This window comes from Vipera berus (genome assembly GCF_964194415.1).
Source record: "Vipera berus genome assembly, chromosome: 17".
Taxonomy (NCBI): domain Eukaryota; kingdom Metazoa; phylum Chordata; class Lepidosauria; order Squamata; family Viperidae; genus Vipera; species Vipera berus.
This window is the reverse complement of record NC_138220.1, coordinates 3,553,774-3,569,263: the sequence shown is the minus strand read 5'-3', so window position 1 is coordinate 3,569,263 and position 15,490 is coordinate 3,553,774. Positions and strand designations below refer to the sequence as shown.

At 48.2% G+C, this 15,490-nt stretch overlaps 1 protein-coding gene across 3 annotated transcripts in view; it reads left to right on the top strand.

Annotated features, from left to right (window-relative positions):
• Nucleotides 1–14,730, top strand: part of SAMD11 (sterile alpha motif domain containing 11) — a gene marked incomplete at its 5' end in the record, with an annotated part of 64,020 nt that extends 49,290 nt beyond the window's left edge. For all 3 annotated transcript variants that reach the window (XM_081341079.1, XM_081341081.1, XM_081341080.1), the window contains 4 exons: nucleotides 819–1,519; nucleotides 5,700–5,833; nucleotides 9,992–10,102; nucleotides 12,767–14,730. In XM_081341079.1, the coding sequence (XP_081197205.1) occupies nucleotides 819–1,519; nucleotides 5,700–5,833; nucleotides 9,992–10,102; nucleotides 12,767–13,012 (1,192 nt within the window). In that variant the 3' untranslated portion in view covers nucleotides 13,013–14,730. The remainder of the gene's footprint in view (nucleotides 1–818; nucleotides 1,520–5,699; nucleotides 5,834–9,991; nucleotides 10,103–12,766) is intronic.
• Between the last annotated feature and the right edge of the window lie 760 nt (nucleotides 14,731–15,490).

The window sequence follows — 15,490 nt, the reverse complement described above, 5'->3', positions numbered from 1 at the left end:
TTGAAGAACGTGGGAGATGGGAATTTTGCCCTTTGGGCCTGGCAGTGCCCTCCGTGCCTCCCATGCTGGGCTCCACTTCTCCCCCTCACTGACCGGGAGGAGCTGAAGGAAGAACTAAAAGTTGAGCTGGCCACTTCATGAAAAGTCTCTTTATACGGAAGTAATTTCACACTGCCATTCATTTTGGGGGCTAGTATCCCCGTTTGTGATTTCCTTGTGGTCTCCCTTCCAAGTACTAATAAAGCTTGCTTGACTCCTGAGCCCAGACAGAGTATTGGGGAAACAAAGTAGAAGAGAGTGGAAAATAACTTTAAGATGCTGTGTTGCCGGATGTTGGAAGGGTAGAAATACCTTCCAAATGGGATTAATGTTGAGCGGGATCTCCGATTTGACAAACCGGCCAGGTTTAATTAGATCCTTTGGATTGCTTTAGTTTTTCTTAAGAAGCATACCCTATTTCCCCAAAAATAAGACCCAACTGCAGACTAAGCCTAGCCTGCTTTTTCAAGATGCTCATAATATAAGCTCCACCCCCAAAAATAAGCTCCACCCCAAAAAATAAGCTCCAGTTAAGATCACCAACCAAACAGGCGCATTTAGTAACATAAAACAAGACCTAACTGGAAAATCATCCCTAAGGCATCTGTTGGAGCAAAAAATAATATAAGACCGGGTTTTCTTTTTGGAGAAATATGGCAAGACAACTTCAAACACTCACTAAAGGAATATTGTCAGGGCTACACATGTAATCGCTGGTGGCAGAAGTGGGATTTCAGTAACGTCTCTTCTCTCCCAAACCCAATTTTCTGCCCGCCTAGGCTTGAGATGTCAGCGGAAATTATCCGGCAGAAAGAACTGGAGAACCTTCACCGCCAGAGGCTCCTGGCTACCGACCCCATGAGTTTGCACCCGGGTCTGCCTCCGGACCACCCCGCCTTGCGCAGCCTCCACGACATCCCGGAAGGACACCCGCTTCGGGATGAGCTCTCCCGGAGGAACGCCATGCTGGTCCTCCGGCATAACAACGCTCCCTTGCTATCGCTCAACCCCCAGGGGGTCCCCACCGCCTCCACCACCCCTCCGAAGGAGCAGAGCACGCGGAGGGCCGCCCGGAAGGCCGCGCACTCTCGCTGCGAGGCGCTGGGCCAGAGCGAGCCCAAAGACTTGCTAGAAAACCGCCCGCCGGACAGCAACCACGAGGAAATGAAGGACTCGGACAGCGAGGCCGAAGGGAACGACGAGAAGCCGGAGGCTCTGAAGCCTGAGAACAGCGGTGGGGCTGGGGAGGTTAAGGAGTGCAAGGTGGTGGCAAAGACTGGCGAGGGCACCAAGGAACTGGGTGAGGTGCCGGCTGGGCAGAACACCCCCTGTAGCTCCTCCAGCGCAGAATTGCCTAGCTATCTCCTGGGTCCGACAATGGCCAAGTCGGAGGTCAAGCTACTCCCCACGGCTTCCCTGCCTCCACCCCAGCCGCTCCCGTTTGGTTTTCCATATACGATGAGTCCGTATTTCCATGCAGGTGAGTGAGCGGGAGGGGATGGCTGGCATACTCAGCTGGGGGGAGAACACTTCCTTTCCTTTCCTTTCCTTTCCTTTCCTTTCCTTTCCTTTCCTTTCCTTTCCTTTCCTTTCCTTTCCTTTCCTTCCCTTCCCTTCCCTTCCCTTCCCTTCCCTTCCCTTCCCTTCCTCCTTCTTCCTTTCCTTTCCTTTCCTTTCCTTTCCTTTCCTTTCCTTTCCTTTCCTTTCCTTTCCTTTCCTTTCCTTTCCTTCCTTAATTCTCCTTTCCTTTCCTTTCCTTTCCTTTCCTTTCCTTTCCTTTCCTTTCCTTTCCTTTCCTTTCCTTTCCTTTCCTTCCTTAATTCTCCTTTCCTTTCCTTTCCTTTCCTTTCCTTTCCTTTCCTTTCCTTTCCTTTCCTTTCCTTTCCTTCCCTTCCCTTCCCTTCCCTTCCCTTCCCTTCCCTTCCCTTCCTCCTTCTTCCTTTCCTTTCCTTTCCTTTCCTTTCCTTTCCTTTCCTTTCCTTTCCTTTCCTTTCCTTTCCTTTCCTTTCCTTTCCTTTCCTTCCTTAATTCTCCTTTCCTTTCCTTTCCTTTCCTTTCCTTTCCTTTCCTTTCCTTTCCTTTCCTTTCCTTTCCTTTCCTTCCCTTCCCTTCCCTTCCCTTCCCTTCCCAGGGCAAAATGTGCAGGATGGACATTTTGGAATCTGGCAATCAGATGGGGCAAAATTGGTCAAGGACCTTCTCTGTGCCCTCTGGGGTTAGGGTGATGGATGGCTAAAAGTTTTTGCATCGATCTGGAGTCTGCAGAGCAATTAGCGCTAGCTTCAGGGAGCCTTTGCTTGAGCCCCATCCACCCGTGGGACCCAGAGATCCCTAGATGGATTAAACGCCTGGGTGGGCAAGTGGGCTGGTGGATCCCAGCATCTGGGCCTGATTGGAGAAGGAGGAAAGCCAGGTCGGTCCGTGCAACAGAGAATCGGAGCAATCTTAGCACGGTTTCCAGGTTGCACAGCAGAAATGCTGAACGGGGTTTGCAGTGCCTCCCTTGAGCGTCTGCCTTCGAGTTACACCCGATTGTCCAAGGCGAAGAAGGATGGATTGGGTTGAAGAAGAAAAAAACGAGAGGTAATGAACGTGCAAAGGAAGATAATGCCTTGGTAAGGCCACACTTGGAATCCTGCATCCAGTTTTGGTCACCAGGATGTAAAAAAAGATGTTGAGACTCTGGAAAGAGTGCAGAGAAGAGCAACAGAGATGATCAGGGGACTGGAGGCGAAAACATACAAGGAACGGTGGCTGGAATTGGGTAGGTCTAGTTTAATGAAGAGAAGGGCCAGGGGGGACATGAGAGCAGTCTTCCAATATCTGAGGGGCTGCCCCAAAGAAGAGGGAGTCAAGCTGTTCTCCAAAGCGTCTGAAGGCAGGACAAGAAGCAACGGATGGAAACTAACCAAAGAGAGAAGCAACCTGGAACTAAGGAAGAATTTCCTGATAGAACAATTAACCAGCGGAACAACCTGCCTCCAGAAGCTGTGAATGCTCCAACACTGGAGGTTTTTGAGAAGAGATTGGACAGCTGTTTGTCTGAAATGGTGTACGGTCTCCTGCTTTATCGGGCTTGGACTAGATGACCTCTAAGGTCCCTTCCAACTCTGCTATTCTATTCCGTTCTATGTTCTGTTCTTATTCTATTCTATTCTATTCTATTCTATTCTATTCTATTCTATTCTATTCTATTCTATTCTATTCTATTCTATTCTATTCTATTCTATTCTATTCTATTCTATTCTATTCTCTATTGGAATTGAGCAAAACACCCTTAGGGTCCACCTTCATATCACATCCGAAGTGAGATCCACTTAACTCTGAGGCCCATTATTAGATATATCAGATCAGAAAATCAACTCCCCAAGAGGGCTAAAATGACTTTTATTGAGATTGGCTTTAATAACTGCCTTGCAAGTTTGGTTTTTCTGGACCTACACACACACACACACACACAACCTCATTCCAGTGAATTAGAGAGGTGTCTATCCAATCCACTTCCAAACATCAACTCACTTTTCAGCTCCTTTGAACGTTGCCTGGTTAAAAAAAGTGTTTCATCCCCACTAGGTGACAGGCCCGTCTATTTCCATCCAGGTTATCTTCCTGACACTCTCAATTAACCTTGGTTTGTAGGGCTGTTTAGGGAATAATTTGGTTCATGGTTTATGCTTGGCTGGAGGCACTCCGAAAATTGCTTATGTGGAGTTTTACAAGTGAGGCAACCTGGGTGGGGGTCTGACCAGCGAGAGCCCCCAGGTTAGGGAAGAGAGAAGATTCCCACATTTCAATGGGGAATAAGGATGAGAGGAATTGGGGGGGGGCATTAAAAATACCTTTCCCCCCCTGTATTTATTTTGCAGGCAAGCTGGTCTGGCAAGTCATTTTCTCTCTTCCTTGGGTGCTGCGTTCATTCTTGTTTGTCGTCAAAAAGATTTGGCTTATGCTGCCTCCTTTGGTGATGTCACACACACACACACACACACACACAAAGACACACACATTCAGTTTTGTCCCATCTCCAGCTAGAAACCGCCAATAAACCTTGGTGAATTTCTTCGTTTTGTTTGCCATCTTTCAGCTTGGAAAGTTTTATTCCAGCAAAAGACTCAGGGTGGGGTGGGGAAGGATGTTGGCAGAAGCTGCTGGATGGAAAATATTTGGAAGGATCTGCGGATTTTTTTTTTTATTGAATAAAACTCCTCCGTGATAAATACAAGAGAATTTAGCTCAGGACACCATCTTGTTGCTGTCTTTGGTTTGGACCTTCCATCTCCATTGTGGGGTGGACAAGCGACCCCCCCCTCCCCAACAGTGCTCAAGTGTTGCTCGTCTGGAGGCTGGGAAAGGAACCTAAAAGATCATGTAGACCTGTGGTTTTAAAATCAAGTCATTCCAGCTCTTCTGAAGTCAGAATGCTTTGACCTCAAAACATTTCACCTCCTGGTTCCTTAACCTTATGCTGTCTTTATTTTCCTTTCTCCCTCCAAGCAGAGACTGGCTGTAGAATGTAGTTAATTCAGGAATATGGAAACACACATTGTACAAACTCAGCCCGTTAATAGGTACACAACAATTGAGTTAGTGCTGTTCTCTGAGATCAATGTCACAATTGTGTCTTAAGGCCTTCCTTCCTTCCTTCTTTTTTCTTCCTTCTCTTTCATTTTTCTTTCCTTTCTTCAAAGATGCCTTGAGGGGGGGAGGAAATTAGGGAAAGAAGGAAAGATAAAAGGGAGAGAGAGATAAATGGTGCGAGGGAGGGAAAGAAGGAAAAAAGGGCAGGCAGTAAGAAAGCAAGGTCATAATGGCCGGGATGGATCAGGGGCTTACCTTTTCATCCCTGTGGTCAGTGCAAAAGGTCACTAAACGAGGCAGCCACTAACCAAGGACTGTCTGCATTTGCCACAGGATGCTAAGCTAAGTTTATCCAACTGGCCTTTTGTAAAAAACTCTGCTGTAAAACAACTGCTGCCCGGAATCTCTGGGAGGGAAGCAGCGTATAAATTTTAATATCTCTCCATTACCTGGGGTGTCTCCACGACTCGGAGAGGTGGGTGCCTGTCGCCTCTCTGTGGGAGTTGCCGCTCCGAGATCTCCCGCTAGAGGACTGTCTCCAAAAAGGAGTGGCTTTTTTCTTGGGAAATATAATTTCTCCCCCTCCTTAGGGTGATTGATTAGTCCTTGCTTGTCTACCCCATAATTCTGCCTCGCCCTCCTAACGGCGGCCTCGCCCTTACAGCCCTCGGCTCTGACCATCCCCAGACCTGCCCCCCCTTCTTCGCCCAAAAAGCACTCAAAACACCTTGGAATCATTAGTGCCTTTGACACACACACACACACACACACACACACCTCCTCCCTTCCCCACGACCCCCCCCCCCACCTCCAGGCTAGGAAACCCCCCTGGCGGAGTTTGCCTGCCTCCGAATTGACCCTGCCTGGTATTTTAATTGACAGTTCATTAAAGATGGATGCGTGTCTGGAGGGAAAGGCAGGAAAGGGGAGGAGGCCGTCCCTTGTGTGGGGGGGGGAGAGAGGGGAAGGGGGAAAGCTTTGTGATTTATTTTTCCACTTTTCCTTCGCGCCTCCGCTCAGCTCACCCCTGTTTTCCCATCTCTCCAAACCCCCCCCCCTTCTACTTTTTTTGCTCCTTCCAGGCACGATGGGAGGTCTCTTCCTGGACGGCGAGGAGAGCCCGGCCACCACGGCGTTGCAAGACGTCAGCAAATGGACCGTGGAGGACGTTTGCAGTTTTGTCAGCTGCCTCTCGGGCTGTGCTGAATATACTCAGGTATGTTGCCGCTGGGTTCCCTTAAGAGTGCAGAAAGGGCAAAAAAACAAACCCACACTCAACACAACACCCCCCCCTTGCGCTTATACACATCATCTTAAGACAGAGGGCCAGTTTCAGGAAATCAAAACTCCCAGAATCTTTTATGGCTGCATGTTTAGCCTGTTTGTCGAGTCCAAGGCGGTACAGACAGGCGTCTCCCGTAGTCCTCAGCTACCCCAAATTTCCGTTTGCGACCTTTCTTGCCACAAGTTTCTTAAGCGAATCACTGCCGTGGTTAAGTTAGTAATATGGTGGTTAACTGAAGCTGGCTTCCCTACTGACTTTGGATTGTCGGAAGGTCGTAAAAGGAGATCAGACCCCGGGACACTGCAACTGTCGTAAATTTGAACCAACTACAGAAAGTCTGAATTTTGATCACGTGGCCGCCGGGAGGCTGGAAAGATGACGTGAAAAATTGGAATCCGATCCGAAGCTTCTGAGGTTTTGCCGCTTTTTAATCATAGGGGCTAGAAACTTGGTTACTTCCTTAAAAAGACCCTCTCTTGAGCATCTTTTATTTATCCAATTTATACCCTGCCCGCTTCATCTAAGACACTGGGTGGTTTAAGAACAGCAACGGCACTTAGCCTTATATATATATATATATATATATATATATTTAATTCAATTTATATATACCACTTCACAGCCATTTCTAAGCGTTTTACAGAGTCTGCTTTTTCTCCCCAACAAAAGATAAAAAGCCGTAGAGCCATGTAATAAAAGAGACATAGATAAAAACAAAAGTTAAAAAACAAATTTAACAGATTTCAGGGGTATGTGTGTGTGTGTGTGTTTGTGCCCTGAAACCGCCTACCTTAAAATGATTCGTCCATTATAGGCTTTTAACCAGGATGGGATTTCCTGATAGTTTATTCTAGAACTTGACAGGAATTTTAAAAAACTGGAAAAACAATATTTCCAGACACGGAGCGAGGCTCGCCGTCCCATGTTGGCTTAGCGTGTCTTAATAACAGCAGTGCTGATGAAAGTCCACAATTTTTTTCCCCCACTCCGAGAGATGGATTGGTGGGAAAGTGTGGCTGCCAGCTTAGAAGACAAAAGTGCTTGTGAACTCGGCTTCCGAGTTTAGCACATTGGGGCTTATAAAATGCCCTTTTGAGAACTCCAGCTGCAGAGCGGAGGCAGCCTGGAACATCTGGATTCTTCTGTCCGTAGGGAAAGGAGAGGCCGGCTAGGATGAAGGGGGATTAATCCCAAGGAGGCAGGATCAGAAGAGAGGTTGGGTTTTCTTCTCCTGTTTTGGTTTTTAAAAAAAGACTTTCCCAACCGCTGAGTTCTCTACCAGCAGTTTTATTGCCCCCCTTTTGTGTTTTCCTAAGAGTTGAGAATAGCAGAAAAACAAGAGTTGGAAGGGACCTTGGAGGTCTTCTAGTCTAACCCGCCCGCTACATATGGAAATGCTCCCCACCAAAGGAGCTGGATTCACGCAGCGTGGTGAGACACCCCGTGGCTTGCTTTTGGTTTGGCCCGAGGCAGGAAGCCAGCAATTGTGGTTTGTAAGCCAGGGCTTAGGATGGTGAACCAAGACTACTTCAACGAAGAATTAAAGGGTGATGTGAATTACCAGCTAACCTGAATTGAGGTCGATGAAAAATAAAGGCTGTTTCAAAAGATCATCTTAGCTGATGCTCCCAATTGAACACCCACCCTTCATCCCTTCCCATTAAAACCATGGTTAAGATACTGGGATGCTTCCGGCGCTACATGCAGTCCTTGGCTTAACAACCACAATTGAGCACCAAATTTCTGTTACTAAGCAAGAGAGTGGTGGAGATTTGTCCCATTTTACGACCTTTAGTAACCGGGTTGTTAAGTGGCACTGGCTTCCCCCATTGACTTGGCGAGTCAGAAGGCTGCAAAAGGGGATCACGCGACCCCGGGATGCTGCAACCGTCATAAATGTGAGTCAGTGGCCAGCGCCTGAATTTTGACCACGTGGCCACAGGGATAGCACAGAGGTCGTAAGTCTGAAAAAAGGGTCCTACGTCACTTTTTTTCACTGCCGTTGCAAATTTGAACAGTCACTAAGCAAGCGGTTGCAAGTATAGTTGGAAACCTAGAGAATAATTTACTACTGCTTGTTTTCCACCAAAGGCCTTCTTAACACCCCTGCAAGATTGTCCGGGCAATCTGTTTTTGAATTGCCAATTATTGCTTATAAAAAGTTTGGAAGTCAAGGAGATGTAGCATCTTTAACGGGAGGGGGGGGGAAAACACGGCCTGTTTCAATTCCTTCTCCCTTGCAGGCCTTCTTCTTTCACTGACGTAGCCGCAAGCCGTGTTAAGATTACACAAACACTCTTATTCAACATCCAGCTTTTCAGAACTAAATGAGAAAGTTGCTTTGGAGTTTCCAAAAGAGCCTTAATCCTTATGTTCATTCAAATCCAGTCAGCCAGAGAATTGGATTCTGGGCGTTTTTGATTTTCTTTCTTCCTTCCTTTTTCTTTTTCTTCCCCCCCCCCCCCCGAAAGAAAAGTCTCACTGCCCAAGACTGCAAATTCAGAAGGATGGGCCATCCATCATTATAATGCTTTCGGCACAAGCCACTGGGGGTACTTACCCCGGGGTAACTGCCATGCCACTCAGCACAAGTTAATGCAGAGAATTTGCCATATCCAATCCGGGCAGCATATTTCAACCCAGCATTTTCCAAGTGCAAGATTGAGTGTGGTGGGGGGGACCACCTCCTTGCTGCGGTCCCCCAACTGCCCCAGATCTCTGGGGTGCAGGGAAATAAACACAATGTCCTTTTTTTGGGGTGTGTGTGCAAAAAACCACCTATCCTGGCCCACAAGCCTCCATCAAACCTGCACACGTCTGCAGGAAGACTTAGAGTGATGGTGGCCAGCGAGTTAAAAAGCCATTAAGTCTTTTTATACCCCACATCAGGATTTGCATTTTGTTATTTTTTTTTTGGGGGGGGAGCGTTTACGATGCAAGGAATCCCAGTCTCAAGAGGGGAGAAATATCTGCTTGATGTTTGAGCATCCGGAAACCGCAGTTGCAGGGGGGGGGTGTCTGGCACCGAGTGACCTCCGCCTTGGCTGGCGAAATGCAAAATAAAATTGTGGCGGGTTTCGAGCTGGGAAGAAAAGATGTGTATGTGTGTGTGGGTGGGGGAAAGAGTTTCTGCATTCAAGACAGCTGCCTCCCCCCCCTTACGCCTCCACCCTCTGTGGGTCTGTGGGAAAGAAGAGGGTCCCTGGGATTGCTGAATGAGGCCGACAAAGTTTCAGACTTCGCAGCCTTGCTAGGTTATAAAGCAGGGCGCAGTTGTGTTGAAGGGCTGCTTGGCAGGAGAAAAGAAAAATGGGGTTTTTTTCCAAGGGGAGGGGGTTTGGAGAGGTGGGAAAAACAGGGGGGAGCTCTCCCCTCCCCTTGTTTTTTTTTTGATGAATGCTTCTGTTCAGTGTCTCTGCTGCTTCTCCTTGCAAATGGAAAGCCAGCAGCACAGGAAGTGTCTTTTCCCCTTGGTAAACATTAGTTTTAAAAAGATGAAACCTCCCATCTTTTCCACCTTGAAGCACTCACGTGTTTTTTTAAAAAAACCCATTTAAATATTTTATTGGTAAAGTAGATCAAGTAGATGGGATGCAACACAACCCAAAATGTAACCTTGCTAGTACGTTTGTAATTATAAATAATGTTTAATTGAGTGACATTTGAAAAACTAGAGAAACCGGTAAAGCAAGATTTCCCAGCCTTAGCCCACTGGAGACATGTGGACTTCAACTCCCAGAATTCCTCAGACAGCATGTTGGCTATGGAATTCTGGGAGTCGAAGCCCACCCATCTTAAAGCCTGCTGGCTGAGGAATTCTGGGAGTTGAAGCCACCCATCTTAAATCCTGCTGGCTGGGGAATTCTGGGAGATGGTCCACCCATTTTAAATCCTGCTGGCTGGGGATTTCTGGGAGACAAATTCTCCCATCTTTAAGTGACCAAGCTAGAAAAACACTGATTTATATGCAGTCCCATCTCTCCATTGCAAACCTTCTGGGGTGTATATAGAACAATGCCTTGTTTGGGGAAAGAAATTGCGGCTGTCCATTTTGAGCAAAGTCGCAGCCAGCTCCTTGCTACTTGACAGGTCTTCCGGGATCAGGCCATCGATGGCGAGACGCTTCCCCTCTTGACGGAAGAGCATTTACTCAACCACATGGGCTTAAAACTAGGCCCAGCATTGAAAATAAGGTCACAGGTAAGAGGCCGTTCGAAATAAACTTCGACGAAAGCATATGGGGAAAAAAAAATCCCATCAAACTCTCCTACTACGTACATAACGTGGCTAATTGTTTCTGTTTGGAAAAAGGCAAACCACAGTTGCTCCCTGGTTTATCAGCAGTGGTCTAGATGTACGTCTGGGCTTAAATCACGGTTTACTCCGTGTTCTTTAACCTTGGCACACACAGAGTTGCCAAGGGTGAAAGACGCTGGTTTGCTGTCCATGTGCTAAGCCGTAAACCACGGTTCATAAACCACAGCGGCTGAGCTGGAGTGATAGCTCAAACCAAGGCAAGCTAGTATGTTTAGGTTTTTTTAAATTGTTTGTTTATATTGAGCCCCGTAGTTCAATACAATTTAACTTTTTTTGGTTTATTATTTTATTTTTAAACTGCCCTTTAGCCAAAGTGCTCTGGCAAGGCGCCGGTAAAACCCGGGCTAGCAGATAAAACCCAACAGAATGCAAAAACTAGGAAATCAGCCAGACAGTCTTCAAAAATTAGAACGGTGCCCAGTTGAAAATGCAGCTTAAAACCCCCGGGTAACATTGTCGAGGAGACTTAACCTGGTTTATGAGGGAATCTCTTCCCCAAGTTTGCAAGAGCCTTAAGGCTGGGAAACTTGGCTTCCGGGCTTTTAGCTGGCCTGGCAAAGTGGGAGAAACCACATTTTCCGGTGCTGCTCTAAAGAAAGAAAAGCCAGGTCTCTGAACATAGACACGTAGCTGATGGAACAGGCTAGGTACGATACAAGCTTTACTTATGGTAAGCAGATAGCTCTCAACATTTGTTGTGACACATTTGTTAAGTGAGGTTTGCCCCATTTTATCGCTGTTCTTGCCACAGTTCTTAAGTGAATCACTGCACTTGTTAGGATAGTCACACGGTTCTTGAGCGAATCTGACTTCTTCCCCATGGATTTTGCTTGTCAAAAAGTCGCAAAAAGTGGTCCCATGACCTTGGGACGCTGCAACTGTCGTAAGTATGAAGCAGTTGCCAAGTATCTGAATTTTGATCCCGTGATCACCGGGGGTGCTACAAAGGTTGTGTGAAGAAACGGCCACAAGTCACTTGTTTTAAAGTGCTGTTGTGACTTTGATCGGTCAGTAAATGGACTGTTGCAAGTGGAGGACTTAACCTGCATTGCATTATTTTTCTTTTAAACCCCAATCAGGAAAACACGGGAGGTAGTCTCAACCCTGCTAGTTGAGTTGTGCCGCCATCCTCAGTTTTGCTGAAGGCTGCCCATTAAGCAGTAACCTGGGTTAAGAGTGTTGTGTGAACAGACAGCCAAGGCGGTTTGCTTGCCACGCCTGCCGTAAATTTCCTTCGGCGATTTTAGCACACTGGCAAGTCAGCCCGTCCTGCTTTTAACTATTGCAGCTTTGTGAAATGCACGAATCCGATCTGGGTTTGCTGCCAAGGTGATAGATCATTTGGGCTTAAAGCTTGAAAGGCCTCCGTTTGTGTCTTAAGGTTGGATTCGCAAGGCCTGTGCCCTTTGCCAGGTGCCCCACAATCCAATTTCCCCTCTTGTGCTATTAACCACCTGCTCAGGTGCTTTGGGCCAAGCTCTGCACGCTGTCCTGCTACAAACAGGATGATTTTGACCTCTTTATTTATTTCTTTTTAAATGCCCTGGCTTCAAAATTCTTCCTGCTCCCCTGCTGCTTTGGGTGTCCCCCCCTCCCAAAACACCAGACAGATCCCTTCTGGGCCCGCGTGGGTACTCGTAGATCCCACGGGTGGCATGGGGGTCCTGTTCTCCTGCTTCCCTTTGAATCACAATTATTTCCAGCACAATCATTCCACAGGGAACAGTTGCCGAAAGAACCTTTTTATTAGATCCCTCGTAAACAGCCGAGGCTTGGGGGGAAAGCAATAAAGCTGCCCTTATCGTTTTAACATAATAAAACAAATGTGTTGGGAGGAGGGGGCGGTTGGGGGGGGCAGAGAGGAAGGTGAGTCTGCATTGGTAAACAATATTCATTGCTCTGTGCGCGGTTTGCACCAGAGGTAAGCCAAGCAACTTGGCTGTGTGTTCACACAACACCCTTAGCCCAGCGGTCCAAGATTGCCCTGCCAAAATCCTCGCAGGGGCTTTATTTCCTTTATTTTAATTTTATTTTTAATAAACTTTTATTCATTTATAACCTAAAATACAAAAGCAAATAGTAAGGGACGACGATGGGGGAAGAGAAAAGAAGAGAAGTGGGGAGAAGTGGGGGGGGGGAGGAAGAAACGAAAGGCGTCGACTTCTGACTCCCTCTGTTGCGGTAAAATTAAGGCATTAAGATCGAATCTCCGCTTTTTCCATTTCTGCAGTAGTATGAACTAAGCAGTTCTATGTCCTCAAATCGGTCTAATTAGCAAAACCCAAAATCACAGCCTCGTTTTGCTTTATTTTTCCGCCTCAAGCACCAAGTCCAGAAGCGGTTTCCAGGGAGAAACCAAAGGACTTCTGTTCTTTTCTTTTATGGAAACTGTCAGTTTAGAAACCATCTCTGCTTATTCCATCAGCGGTCGTATTCGTCCATGGTGGGGGAATCGAAACCTCCTCCCGTTTTTTTTAATGCCTCTTGCTGCTGCTGTGTGTGTGTGCAGGTGCCTCATTTCCCCTTTCGTTGCTGTTTGTTCTCCAGGTAGCCAAGAGGGTGGGCCGGGTGTTGTATATGGCCAGCTTCCCGGTGGCTTTCCCGCTCCACCCGCCCGGCCTGCGGCCCACGGATTGCAACCCGCCTCCCGCGGAGCTTCGCCCACCCTCCACCGGAAGCGTGGCTTCGTCCCCCTACGGAGGGACGCTTCTCCCCAGCCGGGTCTCCCCGAAGCAGGAAAACGGGACCTCTCTCTTGGCGGCCCTGGGCGATGCCCCCAAGCCCCCGTCGTAACCCCTGGCCTCTCCGCCATCGGTCTGAAGAAGAAGAAGCAAGTCCTCCCCCCCCCACAAGAAGCCGCGTGGAAATATTGCTAAAATATTCAAATGGGGGTGGTGGAAATAAACTCTCGGAGGGATTTTTATTATTTTTTGGATTAGGGAGGGTGTGGGGGAATTGCTCCAAAGAAATCTTGGAAGGAAGACGGATCTGGAGAAGGATAACGCCTCTGCCAACCAGGCCAGGAGGGGCTCCAGGGGGGCAAGGAAACCCCCCCTCCCCTCTTACTTTTTTTCGGGGGGGGGGAGGTCTATGCATCGCTAGCAGCTTTTGAAGTAATACCAAAGACAGACGAAGTGATTCCAGCGTCTCAACTCCGCTCCATGTTTATTTTTTTATTTTTTTGGATGGTACGGCACAGCCAGTCCTGTGGACTACCTTCTTCCTTTTTCTTTGACTTTCTGTCTCTATCTTTGGTGTGCATCGTGTTGGTTTCGTTGCTTGTCCCCATCCTGCCCTTTCTAGGCATTTGCTCCTTAGAAGAGTCCATCAGCAGCAGATTCCCTGCCCTGGGAATTGTTAGGAAAAAAGACAGACAGAAACAGGTAGGATATTGTACTTGGGGGAATCCCAGTGCTTCCCTTCTGGAAGTAAGTGTGTGTGTGTGTGTGTGTTAGAGAGAGAGAGAGAGATTGTCTTGGTTCTCTCTCGAGATTGCTGCCTTGGAGACATTTCATTACCCAACTAGGTAACCTCCTTAGTGCATGGATGACGTTACCTAGTTGGGTAACTAAACGTCTGCAAGAAAACCAAACTCGGAGAGCACCAGGGACTTGAGTTCAACCCTGAGCTACGTTCTCTCTTTGTCTTTGTGTGTGCACGTACAACACAGAGCTATGCTCCATTTTAATTGGCTTTTGTGCACAAAGAATGCAGGGTTTTGCTTTGTTTTTTAAAAAAGGCAGGGCAGCCTGGGTGAGGATATGGAATTGCACATTTTCCCTGGTATCCACACCCAGGACTTAACATGGAGCCCTTGCCAGCATTCAAAGAGTGTGTGTGTGTATGTGTGTATGAAAGAGAGTGTGTGTGTGTGTGTGTGTGTCTTGGTGCCCTCTGAGGTTGCTGCCTTGGAGACATTTCATTACCCAACTAGGTAACCTCATTAGTGCATGGATGACGTTACCTAGTTGGATAACGAAACGTCGGCAAGAAAATCAAACTCGGAGAGCAACAGGGACTTAAGTTCAACCGTGAGCTACATTCTCCTCTGTGTATGTCTCTGTGTGTGCACATACAACACAGATATGCTCCATTTTAATTGGCTTTTGTGCACAAAGAATGCAGGGTTTGTTTTTTTAAAACAGGCAGGGCAGCCTGGGTGAGGATATGGAATTGCACATTTCCCCTGGTATCCACACCCAGGAGTTAACATGGAGCCCTTGCCAGCTTTCAACGTGTGTGTGTGTGTGTGTGTGTGTGTGTGTGTGTGTGTGCGCGCGCTTGCCCATGTTGGTGGAGAAAAAAATGCAGGGGCCAAACTTTTAAAACACCCCTGCAGTCTTTCCCCCCCACCTCCCCTGGTGCATTTTGAACAGAAACCACACTTAAGCCAAGATAGCTCAGTGGGACCTTAGCTTCATGTCAAAGTATCCATCACTTTAAAATTAAGGCTTTCCAGCAAAGCAATTGAAATAACAATAAAAACAAAGAGTTCACTCGGTTTATAAAAACAGGTACGTGTCGGGGTGCGTCTTTCACAACTTAGATTCCTGGGGACAGGGAACATTAAAGTTGGGGGAGAGGGCGGTGGGTACACACAGCCCAGGTTACTTGGTCTGAGCCAGCTTAGACCAAAGCGGGTAAGTATGGGATGGTACCGGCTGTGGGAACCCCACCAGACGGCAAAGGACACGGAGAACAGGTAAGAACAGGTAAGTTGGGGGTGGAGGGTACAGGTGCTGGGAAGGAGGAGGGGGGACAGGCAGGCCAGGGTCTTAGAGAGGCAGACTCAGCCCTCCAACCACCTGGCCTGCCTGCCCCCTCCCAATCTTCCCAGCACCTGCATTTCCCTCCCTCCTCTTGGCCCCCCCATCTTTGGCCCCAAGGGGTGCCCGAGGTAGGGAGGGGCAGGCCCTGGGTGCCCCCCCAGGCCTGCCAGGGTGGATGGGGCATCTTCCCAGGGCTCCCCTCCTCTTCCCCTCCCTCCCTCCACCCCAGGAGGGCTGCTGGGGGCTAGGCGGAGGTGGGGAGAGCCCTGGAAGGAGGTTGGAGGCTGACGGGGTGGCTCCTTGCCAACACCCCTTCCTCTCCCCTTCCCAACTCCCCTGGTGCCACGGGTGCAGGCACGGGCAAAGGAGGGAATGGGAGGCCCTGGGGTGAAGGGGGGGCATTGGCAGGCACAAACTCCTCCCTTTAAATGTTGGGGAGAGCCTGCCCATTCCTCCCCCCCCCAGGCCTCCCTTTCCCTCCTGAGTCTTTGCCACCCACGGG